This window comes from Amblyomma maculatum, chromosome 2, assembly GCF_055883805.1.
Source record: "Amblyomma maculatum isolate TAMU_Amacu chromosome 2, ASM5588380v1, whole genome shotgun sequence".
Classification (NCBI taxonomy): Eukaryota; Metazoa; Arthropoda; class Arachnida; order Ixodida; family Ixodidae; genus Amblyomma; species Amblyomma maculatum.
Window position 1 is genome coordinate 62409752 of NC_139345.1, and position 9428 is coordinate 62419179.

The 9428-nt window shown below is 47.2% G+C and overlaps 1 protein-coding gene across 2 annotated transcripts; it reads right to left on the reverse strand.

Annotated features, from left to right (window-relative positions):
• Positions 1-4184: 4184 nt before the first annotated feature.
• On the reverse strand, positions 4185-6496 carry LOC146198809 (polyubiquitin-C-like). 2 transcript variants are annotated; one of them, XM_084594297.1, is made up of 2 exons: positions 6382-6496; positions 4185-5587 (listed from the first exon to the last, which is right to left on the reverse strand). In XM_084594297.1, exon 2 carries the CDS (start codon positions 5575-5577, stop codon positions 4432-4434), a length of 1146 nt encoding a protein of 381 aa, XP_084450423.1. In that variant the 5' UTR covers positions 5578-5587; positions 6382-6496; the 3' UTR covers positions 4185-4431. The 2 variants fall into 2 exon arrangements, with proteins under 2 accessions (XP_084450423.1, XP_084450422.1); XM_084594296.1 differs by lacking the exon at positions 6382-6496 and adding an exon at positions 6097-6271.
• Positions 6497-9428: the final 2932 nt, after the last annotated feature.

A 9428-nucleotide genomic window follows, 5' to 3' on the forward strand; every position in this document is an offset into this window, starting at 1 on the left:
AGGTGGCCGAAATTACACCATAGCCCTCCACTACGGCTCCTCTTTTTCTCTTTCCACCTTCACTCCCATCTTCCTCCCTTCCCTTACGGCGCGGTTGCGGTGTCCACAGAAAACAAGTGAGACAGTTACCCCGCCTTTCCCTTCCTATAAATAAATCAGTTTTTTTGTTACAACAGATAAAATTCGGTGGCCGGCTAGCACCGCCGCAAGCGGCTTTGATCTACCGTACCAGCCCCGTAGGGCTAGGAACTACCACCCTTAACCACCTCCCTCGCTAGAAAGACCTGGAATTTGCTAGAAGCCAGTGCAATGACGGCCTAGAACAGATAAACATTCAGTGGCAGGCTAGCCCCCGCCGCAAGCGGCGGTGACCTACCTGCCCCGGCCCCATCAGGGGAGTACGATGTCAGCGCACGTTAAATATCCCCAGGTGGTCGAAATTACACCATAGCCCTCCACTACGGCTCCTCTTTTTCTCTTTCCACCTTCACTCCCATCTTCCTCCCTTCCCTTACGGCGCGGTTGCGGTGTCCACAGAAAACAAGTGAGACAGTTACCCCGCCTTTCCCTTCTTATAAATAAATCAGTTTTTTTGTTACAACAGATAAAATTCGGTGGCCGGCTAGCACCGCCGCAAGCGGCTTTGATCTACCGTACCAGCCCCGTAGGGCTAGGAACTACCACCCTTCACCACCTCCCTCGCTAGAAAGACCTGGAATTTGCTAGAAGTCATGTTCAGCACGTGAGGCCTTCTCAATGACGCGAAGTGTGGAGGGCCAGGTATGGCCAGGTCCGCGTGGTGGGATGCACGCGTGAGTCAGTGCAACGTAACGTTGAGTCAGCGTGCCTTTTCGCTCATGGCGGCAAGGGCGAGGAGGCGCAGTGCGGTAGCCGGGATTGCGCAATCGGTCGCGCTTCAGTCGGGAAGCCGCTCGGTCTTCCCATCTGCGCCGCTTTCTCCGGCGTGCGCGCCAAAAAATGGACCACCGCGGCCTTACAGATGCTTAAAATCCAGTGTCTGGTTCATTTAACAGTAAACACATCGCACATCTCTCAATTATAGGCACTTTATTTTCGCGTTTTTCTGAAGGTTGCATGGGTAAAGAAAACGTGACATTATTTCCAATTTGTGATGCAATATTTGGAAACGTGCAACAGTGACTTCTCTCCAGATTCCACTGTGTGGGTACGTAGTACGTCTTTGTGCTGCATACCTAGCAGTGTGGTGTACTTATTGATTACACAGGAAGGAAATTAGCTCACGTGCAGGTATCACTAGCGATGTGTGGGGCAGTACAACTGATGAGCCTCTTGGTACATGCAGGATTCAACCTTGGCAGTCATAATCTCGTACCAAGAGGAAATGTCGTGGCAAACGAGTCATGAAGGTAGTTAGAGTATCCAGATAAGTTATCACTGCCCAGCATTCTTAGCAAACCCCAAAATCTTGAGGGACATTTTTGTATTCATTCCACCAGTTGCTCCTTTGTGAAGTAAACACTTATTTGAACCATGCATATATACTAGGAACAATTTCACAGGGGCTTAGCTGTAGTTAAGCCTAGGAGATTGCGAAAACAACTGCTTCGGTGACTTGAGAAGAAGCACGCATTCGTCGAGCCGCATCTTGAGCACGACGTCTGGCTCGACGCTCTTCACGTTGTTCTTCTGTCTCCGTAGCTCGCTGTCGCTTCCTGACTTTACACTGGCGAGCCGCTTTCTCCTTCTGCTTCTCAGCCAGCATGACTACAGTGGCTAGCCACTGTAGCATGACGGACTGTTGTTGTGGTTGTAGGAAGAAAGAAAAGGAAATGCACGGGCCTGCTCTGTAGCTGAGCCACCTCCATTGCCTCGCGCAGACGCAAGAGAAAATAGACAAAGAAAAAAGAAGAGTGAGAGAAAGACGCGCGCCGCAACAGCCGTCGTCCACCACCACCGAAACGGTGGCGGGTGCAATGGCGGCCTACAACAGATGCGTTCAGAAAGCTACTACTAGAAGAACAAGACATACTACACTGCACACGCTAGCTCCAATTTTCGCAAAAACAAACTCTTATAAGAACAGTTTTTTTCCCTAAAACTGTGAACGATTGGAATGAACTGCCACCAAATGTTTATGAATCAAACGACTTCCTAAAAGAACTGGAATGTCTTCTCGGAACAAAGGCTCCTTAAGTTGAACTGTGTTCTTGAATCTTGTCAATTTCATTACAGTGACCAGAGTTGAACTTTTGTCCTTTTTGCTCTGTATTGCTCTATTTTCCAATATTTTTGTTGTATTGCCCCTCCTGCTTGGGCCAACATATTGACCTGCAGTATGAGTAAATAAAATGAATAAATATTCAGTGGCAGGCTAGCCCTCGCCGCAAGCGGCGGTGACCTACCTGTCCCAGCCCCATGAGGGCCAGGATGAGCCACCCTTCACCACCTCCCCGACTGTCTTACAAGCGCTGAAATGGCCTGCTTTATACAGCGCAGCCTCCCCTCCTCTACTTACCGAAGAGAGGTGAAGTGTGCCCCGCCGGGGTGGTGCAGTGGTAAGACGCCCGACTATTGTGCCGGAGCACCCGGGTTCGAACCCGACCTCGGCGGCTGCGTTTCGATGAAGGCGAAACGAAAAGGCGTCGCGTGCTGTGCGATGTCAGCGCACGTTAAAGATCCCCAGGTGGTCGAAATTACTCCGTAGCCCTCCACTACGGCTCCTCTTTCTATCTTTCCACTTTCGCTCCCATCTTCCTCCCTTCCCTTAGGCGCGGTTGCGGTGTCCACAGAACACAAGTGAGACAGTTACCGTGCTTTTCCCTTCCTATAAATAAATCTTTTCTTTTTTCTCCAATGGAAAGGATGGATAGAATATAGGAGCGTCCCCTTTAAAACTGGTGGTAGCAGTAGCTATCATGCTCATTTTTCTCCCTATATCTTAATTATCGTTTTATATTGGTTGACTATACCATCATTCTATTTATTAAATTTTTGTTTCTACATTACTAACATTAGGTCACTTCTCTGCTTTTAAGCCACCAATCTTCCAGTCGTTTTTTGCTAGCTTCCACCGCCGGTTTATTCACCCGGCCACCGATATCTCTAAACTATATCTAAACCCCAGACGATAGACCACAGCGCACCTAGTGGGAGAAGCGCGAAACGTCCGGCGTGGCTACGAACCACGCTACGCTGATGGTTTGATTTGGTTTGTGGGGTTTAACGTCCCAAAGCTACTCAGGCTATGAGAGACGCCGTAGTGGAGGGCTCCGGAAATTTCGACCACCTGGGGTTCTTCAATGTGCACTGACATTGCGCAGCACACGGGCGCCTTGCCTTTCGCCTCCATCGAAAAGCGGCCGCCGTGGCCGGGATTCGGTCCCGCGTCTTTGGGAACAGTAGTCGAGCGCCGTAACCAGTGCGCCACCCCGGCAGGGTTCGCTATGCTGAAGAGCCGACTTGGTAGCCCAGCTCTCGCGCTGGTATGACGTCACGTGGTGTAAAGCGTAACTACCGAACTACGCTACGCTGAAGGCTCGAAACCTGGCGTAGTATTGCTTTCGCAATAAAACACCGCCATCTTGAAGTATTTCTTCCATCAGAGCACGTACACCCTGGACTGCAGCTTCAGGACCCACCCTTTTATCTGTAAAGCAAAGGCACTCTCTAAATACACATCCGATGAGTTTTAATTATAAGCAATATTATGACAAAACTCTTGCAAGCAGCTAGTTTCCATGGCACACACTGAAAACACAAGCAGCCATATCAGTTTATCCCCTTGTCATCAGCAGTGCTGCTGCAATAGCAGTTGTCAGCCTACGAGCACATCTGCACCAACCAATTGTCAACCCTGCAGGACAGGGCGATTCAGTAGTTTAGTTTGTGGGGTTTAACGTCCCAAAGCGACTCTGGCTATGAGAGACGCCATAGTGGAGGACTCCGGAAATTTCGACCACCTGGGGGTTCTTTAACGCGCACTGACATCGCACAGCACACCGGCACCTTGCTTTTCGCCTCCATCGAAAAGCGGCCGCCCAGGCAGAGATTCGATCCCGCGTCTTTGGAAACAGTATTAGAGTGCCGTAGCCACTGCACCACCCCGGCGGGGTGGTGATTCAGTAGTGGTTATGCCAGAATGCCAAGGCCAAGGCTACGAATATGCACAAAGCATCATTTGGCAAACTTTACAATAAACACACTTGAAAAATGCATCCAATTTTATTACAGCTGCATATGAAAACAAAGTGCAGGCCCTCAGAACTACTGATCATTTTGCGAGGCTGACAATAAATCAGTATAAAATAAAAAACAAAGCAACGTGGAGCCTCAAGGCGAAAGAGTGAACAAATGATCAACAGAGGATCAATGTAAAAAAAAAAAAAAAAAAAAGTCCACTAGCCATCCGGAGCTTCACAGCAATTTTGAGGATAGACAACGAAAAACAGTCTACTGGCCACCACGGAGCCTCAGGACAAGGTGAAGGGTTGACTCCTTCTGAATATTGTAGTCTGAGAGCGTGCGGCCGTCTTCAAGTTGTTTGCCAGCAAAGATGAGACGCTGCTGGTCAGGCGGGATTCCCTCCTTGTCCTGGATCTTGGCCTTGACATTTTCGATCGTGTCGCTGGGCTCGACCTCAAGCGTGATAGTCTTGCCAGTGAGAGTCTTGACGAAAATCTGCATGCCACCGCGAAGACGAAGGACGAGGTGAAGGGTCGACTCCTTCTGAATGTTGTAGTCCGACAGCGTGCGGCCGTCTTCAAGCTGCTTGCCAGCGAAGATGAGACGCTGCTGGTCAGGCGGGATACCCTCCTTGTCCTGAATCTTGGCCTTGACGTTCTCAATCGTGTCGCTGGGCTCGACCTCGAGTGTGATAGTCTTGCCAGTGAGAGTCTTGACGAAAATCTGCATGCCACCGCGCAGACGAAGGACGAGGTGAAGGGTCGACTCCTTCTGAATGTTGTAATCGGACAGCGTACGGCCGTCCTCGAGCTGCTTGCCAGCGAAGATGAGACGCTGCTGGTCAGGCGGGATGCCCTCCTTGTCCTGGATCTTGGCCTTGACGTTCTCAATCGTGTCGCTGGGCTCGACCTCGAGTGTGATAGTCTTGCCAGTGAGAGTCTTGACGAAAATCTGCATGCCACCGCGCAGACGAAGGACGAGGTGAAGGGTCGACTCCTTCTGAATGTTGTAGTCGGACAGCGTACGGCCGTCCTCGAGCTGCTTGCCAGCGAAGATGAGACGCTGCTGGTCAGGCGGGATGCCCTCCTTGTCCTGGATCTTGGCCTTGACGTTCTCAATCGTGTCGCTGGGCTCGACCTCGAGTGTGATAGTCTTGCCAGTGAGAGTCTTGACGAAAATCTGCATGCCACCGCGCAGACGAAGGACGAGGTGAAGGGTCGACTCCTTCTGAATGTTGTAGTCGGACAGCGTACGGCCGTCCTCGAGCTGCTTGCCAGCGAAGATGAGACGCTGCTGGTCAGGCGGGATGCCCTCCTTGTCCTGGATCTTGGCCTTGACGTTTTCAATCGTGTCGCTGGGCTCGACCTCGAGCGTAATGGTCTTGCCTGTGAGGGTCTTCACAAATATCTGCATGGTGGCAGATCTGGTGGGGGAACAAAAAACAGCACGGTGAGCCACGTAACTACGTAGGCCCGACAGTCCGCATTCGAAGCCTAGCAGGCGGCCTTCAGAACGTATCAGCCGCACGTAACATGATGTGCATATATTCAGTTAGAAGCAATATAAATGGCGCAATTTGACAGCCTATCGCCGACAAGGAATAAAACATTAATTTAATCCAGCGCCTCCTTACTGTTCAATCACAGCGCATTAGGCTTACGAAATCCAATGAGCTAAGCCAACTCCTTCGCACGTAACGGCGTATTCGCTTACCTGAGAGCCCAAAGATGCCACTGTGCTAGTAATGTGGAGCAGGCGAATATGCAAATCAAACCATGTAATCCAACTAACCAGATAATTTGAAGCCAGCTACTGCTGCTATCTGTGCGTGCACGATTTGGAACACTCCCGCTGGCAGGCACCACTCCACGCGAGGCTCGCGAACGTTCCGCACTTCAACTTCATCACCTAGGAACAAGGATTTGCACCTACCTGTAACGATCGAGTCTGCAACACGGCAAAAAGCGTAGTCAACGACCAGATATGGTGCTACAGCAGTTCTGTCGCGATGTGTGGTGCTTCGACAGTCAACACCGATGCGGACCGAACCGAACTGACCGAATCTCTTTGACCGAACACCACACCACCGACCCGAACTAACCGATAACTCGATTACTCCGCTGAACAGTAAATGACAAGATTTTTTGAAATTTCACCACACCAAAGAAGCCAGAAGCATCATAAACTCTACAGCTTGCAATCCGGTCTGATGCTTACCTTTTTATATAGGTATCTAGAAAAGCTTGAATACTGCACTACTTTCTATGACGGAGATAACGTTTGAACCAGGTTTGAACCGAATCACTCATGCCGTAGATCCAGCCATCCCGTGTCATCGGCGGGCGCACGACTTTGTGGGCGGGCTTTACAAACTTTTGCCAGTGGCTCAGTTTCGCAGCTGCTTCAGTGGGCCTATCCGAAACTCGCTGTGGGCATTCCTAGACACGGAGATCTGTGAAAAAAATACTTCCGCAGAGAGGTGGGCTTGGAACCAAGAATAGAAAAGGGGGCAATTTTTGCATGTCAACTTTCTTTTTAGAACAACTACATCGAGCAATACTGCGGTGTTTCAGCAAAACAAATTGCTACATTCAGTTCGCCACGGTCCTTAAAAGTTGAAGACCCACAGTTTGAATGCTTTTGCAAGTGCTTCAGCTGAGCATGTTGGCGCATATTCTTCCCGAGTTTGAATGTTCTTTGTTTTCACACAGATTTATTGTATAAGTATCAGACTTGTACACATTACAGAGAATAATAATTCTGAAATGTAATCGCAGTGGCCGATCGATTAGAGCCCCAGAAAAAAAACTTATTTATTTATTTATTTATTTATTTATTTATTTATTTATTTATTTATTTATTTATTTATTTATTTATTCATATACCCTCAGGGCCCAAAGGCATTAAAGAGGGGAGTGGGAAAGATACATTGGTACAGGGTACAGTGCAGCATAAAACAACATAGGAGAAACAATAACACGGCGAAAAGTGATCAAAAAAAAAAAAGGAGGATTGGCGCAAAAAAAAAAAGAAGCGGAAAAGCACTTGAGAAAAAAAAAACAAAAAAAAACCATTTCCGACAGTCAACAATGTCACCGAAAACAAACAAAAACAATTGACTACCATCTATAAATATAGATTACATACGGCAGTCTTAAAAGAATTTGTGTCCGTAATATCAGCAATGTGCCTAGGAAGGCACATTGCTGAACAATTACAGAAAAGAAATTGATTACTACTGCATTGCTTTCCGTGCAACCGTTATTGCCGTACACAAATTACTTGAACAACGATGCTAGAGCAGCGTGCTTGATATTTAGCTGCATGTTGTTTGTTTTCAAGAGTAATTGTTTTTCCAAGTTGTCATTGCTAGTTTTCTCGTCTTTCCTTGTGAAGATATCAGCCGCTGCGGCATAGAGCTAATACAAAAACTGTGCTGCAGTGCACACTCTCTCGTATTGTATGTGTCGGAGGGAAGAGCAGTATTATATTGTATGAACATCTTGCAGTGCCGTACTTCCTTGTTAGTTATTGGTCTGATAAGGCACTGCGGGTAAGGTCGAGCAAATTGAGAAGCTGAAAAATTATCTGTTGATGACTTCTTCAGAACACTAGACGCGGCCTGCGGTGTGAAACCATAGCATGGACGGTTCAGCCCGCTGGTCGACAGCTGGTGGAGCTCCTGTCCTCACCCTTCATATGAGTCACCTATTTAGCCTCAAATCACGTATTCACAAACGCCATCACAAATTCTTGTTTCTCGAACAGGTTGACAAACTCATAGCATAAGTGCAAAAAGAGGAAGAACCGTCGGTCACTTGCTCAGTCGTTCACGTAAAGAAATGATCGAATAGATGGCATATTACATTTGCAGAGGCACCATCAAACAGAATGGGGCAGATGCATCACATTTCTTGGGAATGAAACTGTCGTGGGAAATGGCAGCATGCCGGATGTGGCCCAAACATCATTGTGCACTATTCCACTCTGCAGCTGGTTGGAACACTTGCTCTGTCATGACAAAAAACATCTCCACTTACATCGGTGTTTACCACCAAATTCAGGTTTACAAAATTGCACTTTTGGTTGCAACTGGTTGCAGGAAAAAAAGGAAACTAATTGTCAGTAATCGATTGCAAGAAAAAGTAACTGAATTACCCAGGATGTTACTTTTCAAAAAAAAATAATCCATCAATAATATAATTACAAACAATGAAATTGACTGCAAGTAATGAGTTACTCATAATGCATTATAGATTACTCTGATGAGTACAGGAGATATCAATACCTACTGATAACAGACAAAAAGAGTTACCAACTTCCGCAGTATTTGTGCCCCATTTTTTTAGACATGTCTCAATGTCCAAACCTCTTCAAATGGAGAAGCCTGGCTGTCAGAGATGCGTTAACAGGCAGCTAAAACATTTCACCATTAAAGGATGCATTTGTGATCCTCTACTTTCCACAAGCTGCAAATCAATCTAGCCGCAGACATTGGTGCTGGTAGCCAAATGAAATAAATGTGTTCTCATAGTAATTGTTTGGATGTCAGCATAAATCCTTGCAGGTCGCTTTACCGTTTGGTTTGATGTTTATGAAGGGAGGAGGAGGTGTGTGTCCTTTAATGGCGACTAAATATCTGACTGCCTGGCAACATATATCTGGAAGTTAGGCTACACTACACGAGCAGGTTTAAGCAACGAGACAGGCCAATGCTGCGAAGTCATTAATCTTTTCAGGTTGATGTCAGCATTGCTCTTTAATTCCTATACTCTGAAGTGCATATACCTCTGAAAAAAATAACATAAATAAAGCTATCAAACCTAGAGTATTGTGCTGCACATAAATGTAGCCGTTTGTTTTCTGAAACGCCGTTCTACTTTATAGCATAGTTATTCTGAAAATTTAAAGTTGACAGACAAAAGCATTGACACAATAATACCTTTTTCTCTTGTATGCAGGGTAATCTTCATAATTTGTTTCTTCACCAGCTAGGTGAAAACGAGTGATAGTCCATCATGGGATGACGATAACAGTTATGAAAATATATCTGTCAGTGTACAAATAATAAGTGATTCACGGGAAGGGAAAGGCACAGTACCTGCCATACTTGTTCCCGTGGGCACCTGACAGCGCTGTGAGGGAAGGTGGGAGTGAAAGTGGAAAGAGAAAAACAGGAGCCATAGTGACGGGCTGCGGAATATTTTCGACCGACAGGGGATCTTGAACGTGTACAACTGCCAAAAGTAAGTAAGTGGGACACC

Coding starts and splice junctions, on each gene's coding strand:
- LOC146198809 (XM_084594297.1), bottom strand. CDS start 5,577: ATGCAGATATTTGTGAAGACCCTCACAGGCAAGACCATTACGCTCGAG.